The sequence below is a fragment of the Camelus ferus genome, chromosome 11, assembly GCF_009834535.1.
Source record: "Camelus ferus isolate YT-003-E chromosome 11, BCGSAC_Cfer_1.0, whole genome shotgun sequence".
Lineage (NCBI taxonomy): Eukaryota > Metazoa > Chordata > Mammalia > Artiodactyla > Camelidae > Camelus > Camelus ferus.
Window position 1 is genome coordinate 17,620,458 of NC_045706.1, and position 17,039 is coordinate 17,637,496.

Genomic DNA, 17,039 nt, shown 5'->3' on the forward strand with positions numbered 1-17,039 from the left:
AGAAATAGACTCACAGACAGAGAATATAGACTTGTGGTTACCAGGGGGGTGGAGGGTGGGAAGGGATAGACTGGGATTTCAAAATTGTAGAATAGATAAACAAGATTACACTGTATAGCACAGGGAAATATACACAAAATGTTATGATAACTCACAGAGAAAAAAATGTGACAATGAGTGTGAATATGTCCATAAATGACTGAAAAATTGTGCTTTACACTGGAATTTGACACAACATTGTAAAATGATTATAAATCAATAAAAAATGTTAAAGAAAAAAAACTCCCGTAAACTACAGACACAGGTGGATTAAAAGTAAAGGAATGGAGAAAAAAATACAATGCTAACATTAATCAAAAGAAAGCTGAAGTAGCTAAATTAATTTCAGACAAAGTCAACCTCAAAGTAAGGTAAATTATCAGAGATGCAGAAAACATTACATGATAAACTGAATAAATAAATGGGGGAAAAGGAAAAAAATGAATAAAGAACACAAAGAGATAAGAGAGATATCTTTAAAATACTGGGGGGGAAAAAAAAGAAAAACTATCAAACTAGAATTCTATACCAGGAAAAATAGCTGTCAAAAATGAAAGCAAAATAAAGACTTTCAGACAGAAAAAAGCCTACAGAGTTCATTCTGAGCAGACTTGCACTACAATATGCACTAAAGGAAGTTCTTTGGGTAAAAAGATATATACATGGGTAAGTATTAAAGACTTTTTTTCTATATTTTTTGATCTCTTTAAAAGATAACTGAAAAGGAAGATGGTATGTCAGAAAGCACAGGAACCAATCTAAAAGAATTCACAGTAACCAAAGCTGAAACAATCTGAACAAAAAAGATAAAAATAATATTGGCTTGGAACCCAAAGAATAGAATAAATGAATCCAGAGTAATATAATTAGGTAACTGAATAAATAAATGGGGGAAAAGGGAAAGCTCTTCCTTAAGGAATTCTTTTTATATAAGCATTTCAATTAATAAATGAAAAAGGAGTGGGGGAAATTTTAAAAATCACCATTAGAATACAGTGATAATTGTTTCAGAGGATAATCACCAGTGAATGCTAAAAGTAGTGAGCAAAAGATTAAGGAAAAACAAGATATTGGCATAGTCTAAAATCAGTACTTCCCAAGATAATTTTAATTAAAAAGAAAAAATTATTAACTTCAAAGTGAAGAAGCACAGCAGAAACCACCATAACCAAGTGGTCTAGATCAAAATTACCAGTAATGAGACATCTCAACATCATTTATCTCCTGATATGTATGATTCACTGGGAAAGGCAATCACCTCTGTGGTTTTCTTACCAAAACTGCATAACCTTAAACTAGTCATGAGAAAACATGACACAAACAAAAAAAAATGAGTGATATATAATACCCCAGCAGCACATTTCAAAGGTATCCATGTCATGAAAAACAGGAAAGACTTTAGTCCTTCCTTTCAGTCTTTCTGACTGTTACTGGTTGGGAGACTATGACTATGACTACTAAATGCGGGATTTTGAAATAGAAAAAGGACATTAGTGGAAAAACTGGTGAAATCCGAATAAAATTTGTAGTTTAGTTAATACTATTGTACCTATGTTAATTTCTTGGTCTTAATCATTGTACAATGGTTACGTAGAATGTTTATATTAGGGGAAGTTGGGTAAAGGGTATGTGGGAATCCTCTGTATTGGTTTTGCAACTCCTCTTTTAAGTCTAAAATTTGTTCAAAATGAAAAGCTTAAAAAATATGAAGTTTAAAGTAAAAACAATATCAATATATTATTATGGGATTGATAATATATGAATATATAATAAATACGAATAACATATTTTCATATGAATAACACATTATCATATATTGTATGATAATTGCACAAAGAACGGGAGTAATGGAAGTGTTCTACTGTAAGACATGTTCTTAAGACATGTAAAGTTGTATAATATTATATGAACGTAGACTATGCTAAGTTATAATATGTAAATACTACAGCAGATACTAAAAAAAGTAACAAAGATGTATAACTAATATGCAACAGTTGAGATAAATGGAATTTATTTAAAAACACTCAATCCAAAAGAAGGCATGAAATGAGGGGAAAAAGGAAAAGCAACAAATGGCACAAACAGAAATTAGCCAGACAGCTGATAGATTTTAACCTGATCATATTGATAACTATATTAAATGTCAATAGTCTAAATCCTTCATTTAAGGCAGAAATAGACAGGATGAAAACACAAGACCTAACCATATGCTGCCTACAAGAAACCACTTTAAGTACTATATAAAGACACAGAAGTGTAAGTATGGAAAAGATATGGCTGTATCAATATCAGATAAAAACAGAATTTAGAAATACTAGCAGGAATATTACCAGAGATAAAGATAGATATTCCACAATGATACATTGCCTTATCACACACAAAAAAAAAAACCCTAAGTATGTTATGTATGTATGTGTGTGTATGTATATACATATAAAACCAATCAGAGTCTCAAACTATAAGAAGGAAAAAATAATAGCACTAATGGGACAAAGACAAACCTACTTTTTTTTAGTTTTTAATTTTTTGGGAGGAGGTAATTAGGTTTTTTAATTAATTTTTATTTTAATAGAGGTACTGGGGATTGAACCTAGGACCTTGTGAATGCTAAGCATGCACTCTACCACTGCGCTATACCCTCCCCTGCAAGACCAATCTACCATTATAGTTGGATATTTCAATACTCCTCACTAACTGAAGAAAAAAGTAGACAGAAAATCAGTAAGGGTATAGAAGAAATGAATAATATTATCAACCAACTTGACCTTGCTCCAAAAATAACAGCAAAATGCACATATTTTTCAACTGCATATAGACCATTTACCAAGACAGACCATATTTTATAAATCAGTGACAAAAAGTATATGAAAACATCTCTGAAATACCTGGAAACTGAACAATGCACTGCTAAATTATCCATGTATTGGGGAATAACAAGAGATATTTAGAAAATATTTTGAATTAAAGAATAATGAAAATACAACATATCAAAATTTATGGGCTGCTGCTAAAATAGTACTTGGAGGGAGGTTTATAGCTATCAACGTTTACATAATGAAAAGATCTAAAATCAATCAACCAACCTAAGAAAGTAGACAAAAAAGAACATATGAAATCTAAAGTAATAAGGAACTAGATAATAAAGGGTAGAAAACAAAAAAAAAAGGGAAAATAACAGAAAAAAATAATAAAACCGAAAGCAGTTTTTTTTTTTAAAGACCAATAAAATTTATACATCTATAGCCAGACTTATCAAGTAAGGAGAGAAGACTCAAATTACCAGTGTCAGGAATGAAAGAAGAATATTACAAAGTATATATTACAAACTTCAGAAAAAAATAAAGAACTATTATAAACTTGATGTCAAAAATGTTCAGCAAATTAAATAGACAAAGGCTTTGACAGATAAGAAACAGAAAACCCAAATAAGTCTCTATTAAGTAAAGCAGTCATTTAAAACCTTCCTACAAAGTAAACCCTAGTTCCAAAGTGCATGACTGATCAATTCTCCTAAACATTTGGAGAAATAATTACTAATTCTATACAAACTCTTCAAAAACATGTAAGAGGAACACTTCCCAACCCATTCTATGATATGAAGCCAGCATTGCTCTGACAGCAAACCATTACAAAAGAAAAGAAAAAAAGGAGAATTATGGATAAATATATCCATGATGAGTATAAATGCAAAAATCCTTAACTAAATTTCAGTGAATTAAATCTAGCAACATATAAAAAAGCCACATTAAATATATATCTAACAGGCACTCAAATATCAGTAAGTAACTAATTTAGGTTTGCTCCATAACTTATGGTCTTCTCTATACTATCATTAGACTCACATTAAGGATGTTTATATTTTTAATATAACTCTGGTTCTTGAACTTACAAGGTTATTTTTCAAACATTCAGAGCTTAGCTATATAAAAATCACATCAAATTTTACTAAAATGCATTTGTAAATACTACATAATTAACAAGGGATGGAAATACTTGTCACAGAAGCTTGAACAGATTTAGGGACTTAGGTGAGAATACTATTACATTACTTAAATTTGTCTTAAAGGCTTAATTCTCCCTTTCACTGCAAAGAAAACTTCAGTAATTCTTCTAAGCAAGTGCTTCTGTAACCAAGCAACATGCACAATAGTGTCTATATCCTTCGATGTATAGTATGCTGTCATTTGAGTGCAATGATTACCCTCTTCCCTATATCCGAGCAGTGTGGGAAGTCAAATGTATCCTATGATCCTCAGATCTAAGATTGTTCAAGCACTATTTTTTTCCTCTGCACTCTTTCTGCCTTCTTTAGCAATAATAATAATTCTTTCAGGTTTCTGTTGTTTAGTGAAAATACCTGACAATTTGATAACAATCAACTAAGTTAATATTTCGTTTCTGGGTCTCTAAGGTTTCTTGCTGATTTCCAGTCAAAAGGAGTTATTTATTAACAACTGCGAGTTCCCTTTCCTGATTTTTTTCCTGCCAAACTGAGTTACTCATTACCACTTGTACAAAACACTCAAAAAAGATCATTAAATAATGCTACCTGGACCACAAAAGCCATTGTAGCACCTCTGGCAGTCCTGAGAGAATTTCAAGAATTTTAGGGACAAAGGGTTATAATTTGAGTTAATACTGAAAAATGGGTAATAATATTGGGCTTCATTAAATTCACTTCAAGCCACATTCATTGAAAACCTACCATTTATTATCTACAAAAATTCACAGAAAATGACATAATAGGGAATTGAACAAAATCTGTAAGATCCTTCAACTTCTAAAACATTGCTGATTCTGTTCTTTGTATTTTTATACATTTGGGTTACGAGTATACATACACATTTATTATATATTAATTATATTATCACTTGACATAAAATATAACTGCAGTATTGCAGTGCATATAGTAGGAAATTGATTTTGTTTTCAATAAATTTTAATGACTCAAATGGGTTAAAAAATTGCTGACTCTAATTTCTCATACATCTGAATGCTGTGAGAGGTTTTTTATTGGGTAAAATTAATCTGGGTTCTCAAAAAGCAAACAATTTAACACAGCAGATCATTCTCCTAAGCAAAAAGGATTATTTTAACAAATTCACATAAAATTGTATGTGATATAAATGATGTAGCATCTTATTGACCATATAATATAGGATAAGTAGATCAAAAAAATATTCCCTCTAAGTTAGCTGTTTTTTTATAAGGAATAATAAATAGGGCTCCTTAAAGAAAAAGAAATCCTCAACTAGCCTTTAATTCAACAAAGGAAAAAAAGTTGTAGGAATAACTCTAAGTAATAAATTAGAGACAAAGATGCAGTTTATTTCTGGTTTCAAAGAGCAATCATTTCCTTTCTAGAAGAATAAAATCATTTAAAACTCTATTGCCCAGAGTTTCCTGAACTAAAATGATTAATTATTCAAACTGACTACCTGACGGCCTCACCCTAGTCCACCCAGGCCAAAAAAAATTTACAGAAGTACATCTCTAACATGAAACTCAAAGGAACCAAGTGGGGGGAGAGGGGGAGTGGTTATTTACTGTTTTCCCTCTGAAAACATGATTTCTTGACTGTCTTGGTGTTCAGCGAAGAGTCTCTTTCAAGATTACAAATGGTGAAAGGAGGTATGGGCATGAAGAATGAAACACTGATCTATAAAAGAGAGCAATGACTAAGGTTTCCATCTATCTACTTACTACAAAAAGATAGGACATTTGCTTTATTTCTCCATGTCTTATCACACAAAAGGAAAAAAGTAAATAAACATTACTAAATGAAGGGTTTTCTTGGCTACTCTAATATATTCTGTCTAGCTCTTCATGTGTCTTCCAGTATCTTTTTACTGTTTTCTGCCAGTGTTCACCCACATGAATATGTATCATTGGTATCAAATTACATGGCATTAATAAAGATACCATTAGCGCTTAAAGATACACGTATTCAGACTCTAATTTCCCTATAAAGGCAGTAGCATAGCTGCTAAATTTCAAACATGTTATTTAAACTAAATAGTAGGCTGTGTTTCAAAATCTTCTAATTTCTCTCATTCCTCAAATATTCTCCTGAACACAAACTGGATGGCATGATTGAAAGTGGTATACTCATAAAAAACAACAAAGAAGAATAAGCACTTAATATGTATAATATAAGTCTAACATATATCTATAATAATGTGGATCTAATATGTATAAATGGAAGTTTAACAAAATGATAATTAGCACATATTTCGAACTGTAAATTCTCTTGTTATAGTTTCAGCAGAAAATCAAATTACATTAAGGGTGTATAATACTTTAAAAACAGTCAAATTCCATTTTGTTTGATCATGGTGCATGGGTCTTATTTTGCAAACATTTTCAAAAGAGCTCAGTATTTTACTTTTTTTGTAACTAAAAAAGTGATAGCTAGATCTGCGTCACATAAAATATTTGTCTTTATAATAAAAGATAGCTTTCAAGAATTAAAAACAAATCTATAATAATCAGTGAACTATAAATCAAATCATAATGAGATACCAATGCACATTCACGGATTGGCTGTAATAAGAAAGACTGATAATCACAAGAATGCTGAGGATGCAGAGGAACTGGAACCCTCATACACTGCTAATGGGGATGTAAAATGGTGCAGCCACTAAAGAAAGCAGTCCAGTAGTTCCTCAAAAGATTAACCTACAGTTACCGTATGACTCAAAAATTCCACTTCTAGGTCAGTATATATCCAAGAGAAATGTAAACAAATGTCTACCCAAAAAATTGTACACAAATGTTCACAGTAATTTTATTCATAATAACTAGAAAGCAAAAACAGCCCAAATGTTCAGCAACTGATGAGTAGATAAATAAAATCTGGTATATTCATACAATAGAATATTATTCAGCAATAAAAGGGAATGATGTACTGATACATGCTACAATCTGGATGAAGTTTTGACAAAATTATGCTAAGAGAAAGAAGCCAGTCAACAAAGACCACATATTATATGATTCCATTTATATGAAATGTCCAGAATAGGCAAATCTATAGAAACAGGAAGTAGATTAGTGTTTGCCTAGGGCTAAGGGGTTGGGAGAAAATAGGAGTGGGGTGACTTCCAAGAATAGAGTTTCTTTCTGGAGTGATGAAAATGTCGTATAATTGTAAGAGTGAACAACTCTGAATATGCTAAAAAAAAAAAAATTGAATTGTACACTTCAAATGCATGAATTGTATGGTATGTGAATCATATCTCAATTAAGCTAACATCCTTCCCCTTCAAAACAAAACAAAACAAAAAAACTACTGCTATGGCTTTCAACTGCAGCTACACATAGAATAACCCACCTTGAAAAGTACAGACCCCCTATACCTGTTGGACCACTAAACCATAACCTATGGGAGGGAACCCACTCTTCTAAGACTAATGGGGACAGTATAGTGAGACCTAGATTCAAACTCTTGACTCTGCCAAGAGCATGATCTTCAGTAAATTATTTAATCTCTCTGTATTTTCAGTTCCTTCTTCAGTACCATGAGGAGAGAAGTATCTACTTCACTGGATTACTACAAGAACTTAATAAGATAAGTATACATATACAGAATAATGTATGGTATATGACATACTGTGGTCAAACAACAGCTATTCTTATTATATAATTATGTTATTTTTACTGGACCTTTATTTTCTTGTTCCCTAATAAGGAAACAGATAATGCAGACTTCTGCAATATTTGTCCCAAATGCATTCATCTAAGTTAAACCTTATAAATCTTAACTCCTTATAGAAAATAGTAAGTTTTATTTTTAGAAGCAGTTTACTTTCTATCTGATGCCATGCTTGGAATAAAATAAATAACACTTATAAAGTTACTAATTTATAGAAATACAGAAATTACAAGAACACAAACTTCAATGTCACTAATGGTGGGAGGGTGCCTACTGAAAAACAAACTCAATGGTTATTTTTAAAATTATAAACTTAGGAATAAAAGTCAAAAGACTAGGCAGCCACAAATGTCAACCATTTAATTCACTAATTAAATTTGCCAATTTTTAAAACACATTCACTTTTTAGCAAAAATGCTATATTTATATGCTCAAGAACAAACTGAAGTAAATTTAAAATCCTACGAAATAATTTCTTATGTAAGAAATACATGTTCCTAATTCCCAGGTAATTTGATAACATTTTTTCAACAGGAAAAAAAAATTCCTTAAAGAAAGACTCTGATATGAATTAAAGCCAAAGTTTTACAATGGAGTGTAACACGTGCATAAAACAACAATAAGAACAAAGACAAGAAATAACATTTTATATTTCTATGTAAAAATTTAGCATTTCTTTCTCCAACAGCTTATAATTCTATTCCACAAATATTTCTATGAATTACAAACAGGTCAAATTTTGACTGAATCTGGTACAAAATCAAGTCATTCAACAACCACATTTCTATCTAAAGACATGGAAAGGAGCATTTCCATCCATATTCCTAGGGATATTTTAATATCCCATAAGTGTGTCATACTTTGTAAGCACAAGAAAATTGATCATGGACTTTCTACATATATATAATTAACCCAAAATTAAATTAAGATTTTAAGTGTCTGATTAGAGTTAAATGTAGAATATCATACTAAAATTTAAGCTGCGTCTTTTTCAAAGCTAAATAAAAATTTTAAAACACCCACAGAATATTATGTCTCTACAAAGCTACACAGCCTAAAACAAAGTTTCCTTTATCAATCATTATAAGATCAATGCTCAAAGCAACAATATATTTAATTGACCTGTTTTATTCAGAATAAACTTGCCTTTCACACGAAAAGGAAAACTTTCCTTAAAAAGTTGTACAACTAATTTTTATGTCAATTTAAAAAAAAAAAAACCTAAAAAAGGGCTCAAAGATAATACCTTTATCAATTTCTCAAAATTGGTAAATTAATGGTTTACAATATTCCAAACACTTCTGAAAAATGTTCTATAATTAAAATATCAAAACAACTTAACTTGTTTTTACTTGCTTATACATGTATATTTCCTATTTTTTACCCTACTACCCATTCTTTCAAAAACATTTTTCCCTTTGTTTCTGAACAACTTAGCTTTATATATGAAAAGAATGAAATCTACCAAAATGTTAACAGTCTTTCATTTACTGACTTTTCTACTTTTCTGTATTCTTAGATTGTTTTTAATGAACATGTAAGTACTTTACAAATGAAATGTTTTTCATTTTCTTACATACGGCTTCTTCACAAGGCTTTGATATGCCAATCTTTGTGGTAAATTATGTAGAAAAGTAATGTGAATTTTAGCAAACATTTTTCAGGTAAAGAACAGAATGTCAGAGAATGGGAAAATACAGCCTTAAAGCAGCTTACATATCTGTAAATACTTTAAAAATAGGTAGTAACAACTTAATAATTAGGCAAAAACCTTTGTTCTAATTCAGATTTACTTTTTCCCCCAATGATGAAAGCAAATTAGGTCTGTGTGAAAAAGAACCAATTATAGGGGGGAGGGGAATATAGCTCAGGGGTAGAATGCATGCCTAGCATGAACAAGGTCCTGGGTTTGATACCCAGTACCTCCATTAAAATAAATAAATAAATAAAAGCCTAATTACCTCCCCCCAAATAAGTAAATAAAAATTTTAAATGTGAAATTAAAAAAAATTTTTAAAAAAAAGAACAATTGAAAAAAATCTTAAGGCCCACTTACAGCTACACTGTAACTCATTTTCTAAGTCTATGAAATAATCTCAAACCATGTACTATTAACATCGCTAAAACTGATTAAGGTAAACCATAAAGAAGACAGAACTTAGAAACCAGCTATTTTTAGGCAAGTATCAGATATTTCTGATATGGAAAAGCACTGAACAGAATTATTTAGCATAACAAATACTACAAATAATAATAGTAATCAAAGGCTTCTTACCAATTTCAGCAGGTAGTTGTTTGATTTTGTTCTCTCGAATGCTAAGCATGCTGAGTTTTGACAGGTTTCTGATGTCCTTTTCCACAGTAGTTATACGATTAAAACGAAGGTAAAGAGTGGTGAGAGAATCTAGCCTATACACCACTGATGGAATTTCTCTCAGTTTATTATGCCGTAAATCAAGCATCCGCAGCTTCTTCAAGTTATCAAGAGAGTCAGGCAAACTGGTAAGTGAATTTTCACTTAGAGCCAGTGTCATGAGATTTACCAGACATCCCACTTCTGCTGGGAGGGACTGCAATTTGTTGCTATATAAATAAAGTTCTGTTAATTGAGTCAACTCTTTGATTGATGATGGCAATATGTGTATAGACCTCTTGGATAAGTCCAAACGCATTGAATTCTCTTCTCGGCATTTGTTGAGCTCTTTAATCACCTCTGCATTGCTAGACTTTTTTCTAGTCCCAGGTGCCGGATTTGGCCGTTTAATCGTATTATCAACTGAAAAAGCCACCCCTGGTTGGGCAGCACTGGAGTCCTTCTTTCCATCTTTGGCATCTTTCCCTTTGGTCTTAGGTTCTTTTTCTTTGCTCTCTTTCCCGAAACCTCCAGAAGCTTTTGCCTCCTTTTCTCTTTCCTTTGCTGATGGTACTTTGGGATCTTTCTCTTTAGAGTCTTTTTCTTTTCCTAAACTACTACTCATGGTGACTCAAGCTTGGGCAAAAACTACATGAACTCCTTTTGTTCGCCAACAATAGAAATTGGAATTCAAAGACGAAGAGACAAAGATCCTACACAATCAAAAAAAGTGTTGGCTTGAAGAAGTAATCACCATGGAGTAACAGCCATCTGTTACATGGTGGATCTAAAAGCAGTATGCCCATTTCTGATAACTCATTCCAACTGGTAAAATGATGCTGGTCAATCAATGATTCATTAGAATTCCTGAAATATAATACAGAAGAGAGAGTATTAAATTACTTTAGATTATAATTTATGTTAAGTACATGGGCTCTGAAAAACAATCTTGACTGACAATTGTCATTTTCCTATGATTTGATACAGTAAATATTTATCAAACACCTATTTCATAAAATTCATTGAAAAACTATAAAAATTACAAAGGTAGGCTTTATCTTTAAGGAATTTACACCCTAACAGCAAGAGGTAAGATAAATATACGAGTTACTGAATACAAAAGTTTGTAAGCCTGAAAAGTGGGAGAAATCACAGCAGCAGCTAACATCCTAATCTGAGTGCTTCCTATGCACAAGCTCTAATGCAGGGAATTTACAAATATTAACTCATTTAATGCATATAAACAGTTGTATGAGGTAAATTGTTAGCCCTACTTTACACACAAGGACACTGAGGCACAGAAATGTTGTTAAGTAACTAGCTTTGCACTCTTGGAAAAGTAACAGAGTTAAGATTCCAGTGTAGGCAGTAGGTACCCACAGCCTATGCTCCTAACCACTTTCACTGAAACTGCTCGATGTGCAGCTAATTATCAGATAGTTGCAGGGAACAGGAAAGATATGAAAGGCCAAAATGACAGAATAGAGAGGAGTCTGGCAAAAGAACAAGATGAGCAAAGTGAAATATGCATGCGGAACAACAAATAACTCAGGAAAGGGGCACTATAGAATCTACACTTTAATGAGCACCCTAGGTGACTCTGGTGCAGGTAAGGTAAGTCTAAGGACCACCCTGAGAAACAGTAACAAAGAGCCAGCTCCAATCATGTCTACATTGTGGGAACTGAAGAGGTGGTTTTTCAGTTGCCAGCAAGAAGGATTAAGGGTTCTTAAAAGTAGAAAAACTTCACTGATAAAATGACTGACCAAAATGATCCACAAAGGTTGAAAAGATGAGGGAAGATGGAAGTGAGAAAGCACCAGCCTAATAAGGTCTATTCTTGTTATTAGACTATAATGATAATCATCACATGTAAAAATTATTCACCTTAAAAAAACACATCAATGGGCCATATAGACTGAATGTGTTCCTTAGTCTTAAACACAAACGTGAAAGCTTTACAATATTGGATTTCAGTGACAATAAATAAGACTTCTGATTCCAGACAAGATGGAATAAGCCCATTTACTCCTGTTCTTCACATTGATTACAACCCAAAACCCTGACAAGATGTATAAAATAAATAGCAGAAGATTCTGAAAGGTAGAGAAAAGAAGGTATACTGCTTAGGGACCTTGAATGAAGGATGACCTACCTGGTGGTAAGTTCTTTGGTTTTTTTGTTTTGGTTTGATTTCCTATATATTACGGCCTGAGTAGTAGAGAAGTCCATAATCCAGAAGTACCAACAGGCACTGACCAAAACAAAGTCCAAGAAAAGTCCATTCTCTCTAGTCAAAGGACTATGAAGAGAATAGCACTGCAGGATGGAACCCTTTTCCCTCCCAACTGGCAATGAGGCCGCAAAGACTGTGGAGCAAAACTCTGCCAACCATCCCAGCCCTGCGCTAACTTAGACAGAAGCAGCACACATCCCCCTTGGCATCAGCACTGTGGTCATGGAGATTGTGGAGAAGATCCCTGTTGACCATCCCCACCCTGCACTAAGCAAATGTTAGCAAAGAGGTAGCACACCACCCCTTCACAACTAGAGGGGGAGGGAGAAAATTATGGAGAGGAGGGAGCCGGATAAAGGAATCCTTTCAATCTGTGTATTCCCTGGCACAATCCATAGAAGCTCATGTATGAAATTAACCAGAATCAAAACAACAAATGCTTTGGGAACTGAACTACAGTGTTAATACCACCTATTTTTCAAATTGACCTTGGGGTGGCATACAAGCAAGACAGACTAGAATACCCCTAAGAAGACTGTGAAAGCTATACTGGAACCAAAGACCACAAAAATGAGTCAGGATGTGTATTCTGAACCAAAACAGGTTGACTGCTAAAACAGATTGTAAAAGAAATCAAAGTTTCATAACAGTCTCAAAATGTCCAAAAAACAATCCAAAATTACTCATACCAAGAACTAGGAAAATATCTACCTGAATAAGAAAAGACAATTAACAGACACCAACAATGAGATGACACAGATGTTGGAATTATCTGACAAGGATTCTAAAGCAGCTCTCAAAAAAGCAAAACCAAAAAATGCTCCAACAATTACATATACTCTAGAAACAAATAAGCATAAAGTCTCAGCAAAGAAATAAAAGATAAATAGACAACCAAATGAAAATTTTAGAGCTAAATTATGTAATACATAAAAATTTAAAACTCACTGGATGGGCTCAATAGAAGAATGGAGATTACTGACGATTGGGTGAACCTGAAGAAACATCAGTAGAAATTATCCAATCTGAACAACAGAAAGAAAATAGATTTTAAAAGCTCAAAAGAGCCTCAGTGAGCTACAGAACAGAAATAAAACATCTAATATTTGTTTCTTCAGAATCCCAGAAGGAAAGAAGAATGAATATGTGGCTAAAAAATTATTTAAAGAGACAATGGCTGAATCTTCTAAAATTTGGTAAAAAGCATAAACTTATGGAGACAAAAAGCTGAGCAAAAACTAAACAGGAAAAACTCAAAGAAATCCATTCCCAGAATATGATAATCAGACTTCTGAAAAATGAAAATCTTGAAGTAACAACAAAAATCTATAGGAGAACAATTATTTGAATGTCAGTGAATTTCTCATCAGAAATCATATAGGCCTGAGGAAGTGACAAACATTTTTCAAGTTTTGAAAAAAAGAACTGTCAACCAAGACTTCTTTATTCAGCATAAACATTCTTCAGGAATGAAGGAAAAAAAATGACATTCTCAGATGAAGGAAAACAAAGAGAATTTGATGCCAGTAGCCCTGCTCTAAAAGAACTGTCAAAGGAAGTTCTTCAGACAGGAAAGTAAACAATGAAATTTAGAACATAAGGAATGAAGAAAGATCAATAGAAAGGGTAAGAATACAGATTAATACAATTCACAATTCTTCTCTTCTTCAGTTTTGTAAATTCTGTTAGATTGTTGAAAGCAAAGAATATATCTCTGAGGTGGCTGTCAATGAATATAGAGATACTGAGACAATCATATGATAAAGGAGTGAGAATGAAGAGACCCAACTGATAAGAAGATTATTACATTCTACTTGGAGTGGTAAAATGTTGATACTAGTAGACTGTGATAGCTTAGGAATGTATATTGCCTAGCAGTGCAGTAAGGCAAGAAAAAGAAACAGCATATAGATTACAAAGGAAGAAATAAAACTGTTCCTACTTGTAGATGACATGATTATCTATGCAGAGTCAAAAAACCTCATAGAATCAATAAGTGAGTTTAGCATGGTCACAGGAAATAAGGTCAAGACACAAAAATCAATCATATTTCTCTATGTTAGAAACAACTGAAAACCAAAATTAAAACAATACCATTTGCAATCCCTTCAAAATTTAAATACTTAGGTATAAAGCTAACAAATTATGTACAGAATCTGTACGCTTAAAACTACAAAACACTGATAAAAGAAATAAAAAATGACCTTCATTTAAGTTTTCTCCATGTCTTTTTGGGTCTGGACCTTTTATTGCTAAAAAATATTCCATTGTCTGGATGTCCCACATTTATTTATCTATTCACCTACTGAAGATCATCTTGGTTGCTCCCAAGTTTTGGCAATCATTAATAAAGCTGTTGTGAACATTCTTCTGCAGGTTTTCATTCAGACATAAAATTTCAACTTATTTGGATAAATACCAACGAGAGTGACTACTGGGTTGTATGATAAGAGTATGTGTAGTTTTGTAAGAAACTACGTTCCAAAGTGGCTATATCATTCTGCATTCCCATCAGCATTGTTGCTCTACATACTCCCCAGCATTTGGCAATATCCAACTGATTTCTAACAAACGTGTAAAAGCAGTTCAGTGGAGGAGAATAGCCTTTCAACAAATGTTGCTGGAGTAACTAACTTCTATAGGCAAGAAAAACACCTCTGACCTGAACTTCATACCTTATATAAAAATTAACTCAAAATGGATCTAAGATCTAAATGTGAAAAATAAAGCTATAAAACTTCTAGAAGAAAACATAGGAGAAAAATTTTATAACCTATGGTTAAGCAAGGAATTACTAGATATGACACCAATACTTAAAGGGAAAAATGATAAACTGGTCAAAATTAAAAACTTTTGCACTGTGTAAGACTCAGTTAAGAGGATGAAAACACAAGCTGCAGCCTGGGAGGAAATATACCAAGAATATATAAAGGACTCCTTTGAACAGTAAGAAAATAATCAATTCAATTAGAAAATGGGCTAAAGACTTGCAGAGACATTTCACCAAAGATACAAATGGCAGGTAAGCACACGTAAAGATACTCAACATCACTAGCCATCAGAGAATTGCAAATATAACTATATACCTATTAGGAGAGCTGAAATTAAAAATACAGGTGATAGCAAGTGCTGGAGAAAATGTGAAATGTGAAATGAGAAACTTATTCATTGCTGATGAGAATATAAAATGGCACAGCCACTCTGGTAAATGATTTGGTAGTTTCTCATAGATAAACACACACTTAACCAACCAACCAACTGCACTCTCAGGTCCTTACCCTAGAGAAATAAAAACTTTACTTTCACACAGAATGGTCACAGCAGCTTTATTTGTAATACCCCCCCCCAAACTGGAAACCACCCAAATGTCTTTTACTAGGCGAATTGATAAATTATGTTACATTCATGCAGTGGAATATTAGTCAACAATAAAAAGGAACAAACTATCCTTGCACACAAAAACTTGGGTGAATCTCAAGGGCATTCTGGTGACTGAAAAAGTTACCATCAAAAGGTTACATACTATATTATTCCGTTCATATATTGTTAAATGACAAAATTATAGTGATGGAGACAAAATCAGTGATCACCATTGGCTTAGGACTGGGGTGAGAGTGTGGCTATAAAGGAACAGCATGTGGGAGCGTCTCTGAAGTGATGAATTAGGTCTGTACTTTGTGGTGGTGGTTAGAAAAATCTACGCATGCGATCAAATTTCATAGGACAATCAACCCTCACCCCCACCCCCACCTCCACAAAAAAGAGTGCATGGAAAAACTGGCGAAATCTCAAATGAGGGGTGTAGCTTAGTTAACAGTATTGTGCCAATGTCAATTTCCTGGTTTTGATAACATCTTACATAACTATAGTACAATTTCCATTGGTGAAAAATAAATGAAGGTATAGGGAACTTCTCTGTACCAATTTTATAAATTCTATGAGTCTAAAACTGTTTCAAAAGAAAAACGTAAAAAATAAAATACAATGAACAATACAAATCTATCATATGTAAATTACAAAGACGTATACTGATTTTTTCTTAAATAAGTGGAAGTTTAAAAACTACATTTTTGAAAAAACATTTTGAAAATAAAAAAATGTTAAAGTAAAAAATAAGCAGTCCAAATTGTCTGCAAAAAGATTTCTCTCAATCTTGTTCAATATCAGATATAAATATACCTGCATAGATACCATTTGATTTGGGAAGGTACATATTTCATAAATATTGCCGGGAAAGAGAAGGGTCTTTTTTTGAAGTAAACACATGTAAATATACTTTAGACAATGATCATTCATAAAATATGGTGAGTAAATCAGGAACATCCTAAGCATACAAGTTCTCTATCTTCCAGATAAAATTAAAAGATAACTAATTAAAATTAATTTAAAAACTGGGCTATTATATATCAAAATAATTGGTAATTCCATTTTGACTTGCCACCAAATCTAGCATAAACTGGCTGGGATATTACTAAAAAAAAAAGTTTCAGTGGAGTGGAATAAGGGAAAACATCTCTGATATGTGCTACCATCACCCTGAAGGTATAACGTATTTAGTAAGCAGTGTTGTGCTGATGTCACACCATTGCTTTTAGAACTTGAGGGTCAAATTAAAAGGATAGTTGCAATAGTTTTTTTCTTGGAAATAAAGAATTTCACCATTTTGTAATTCATTTAATTAAAATTTAAGTACAAGTGACATATCTGACAGGTATTACAGAATCAAAGATGAGCATTACTACAGAAAAATAAAAGGTTAG

At 32.5% G+C, this 17,039-nt stretch overlaps 1 protein-coding gene across 4 annotated transcripts in view; it reads right to left on the reverse strand.

Annotated features, from left to right (window-relative positions):
• SHOC2 (SHOC2 leucine rich repeat scaffold protein) overlaps window positions 1–17,039 on the reverse strand; it is an 84,877-nt gene that overhangs the window by 32,584 nt on the left and 35,254 nt on the right. For 3 of the 4 annotated variants that reach the window (XM_006182537.3, XM_032490944.1, XM_032490945.1), the window contains exon 2: window positions 9,966–10,910. In XM_006182537.3, coding sequence (XP_006182599.1) covers window positions 9,966–10,668 — 703 coding nt within the window. In that variant the 5' untranslated portion in view covers window positions 10,669–10,910. Of the gene's footprint in view, window positions 1–9,965; window positions 10,911–13,227; window positions 13,305–17,039 lie in introns of those variants that run through there. The other variant, XM_014557459.2, reaches the window with a different exon arrangement.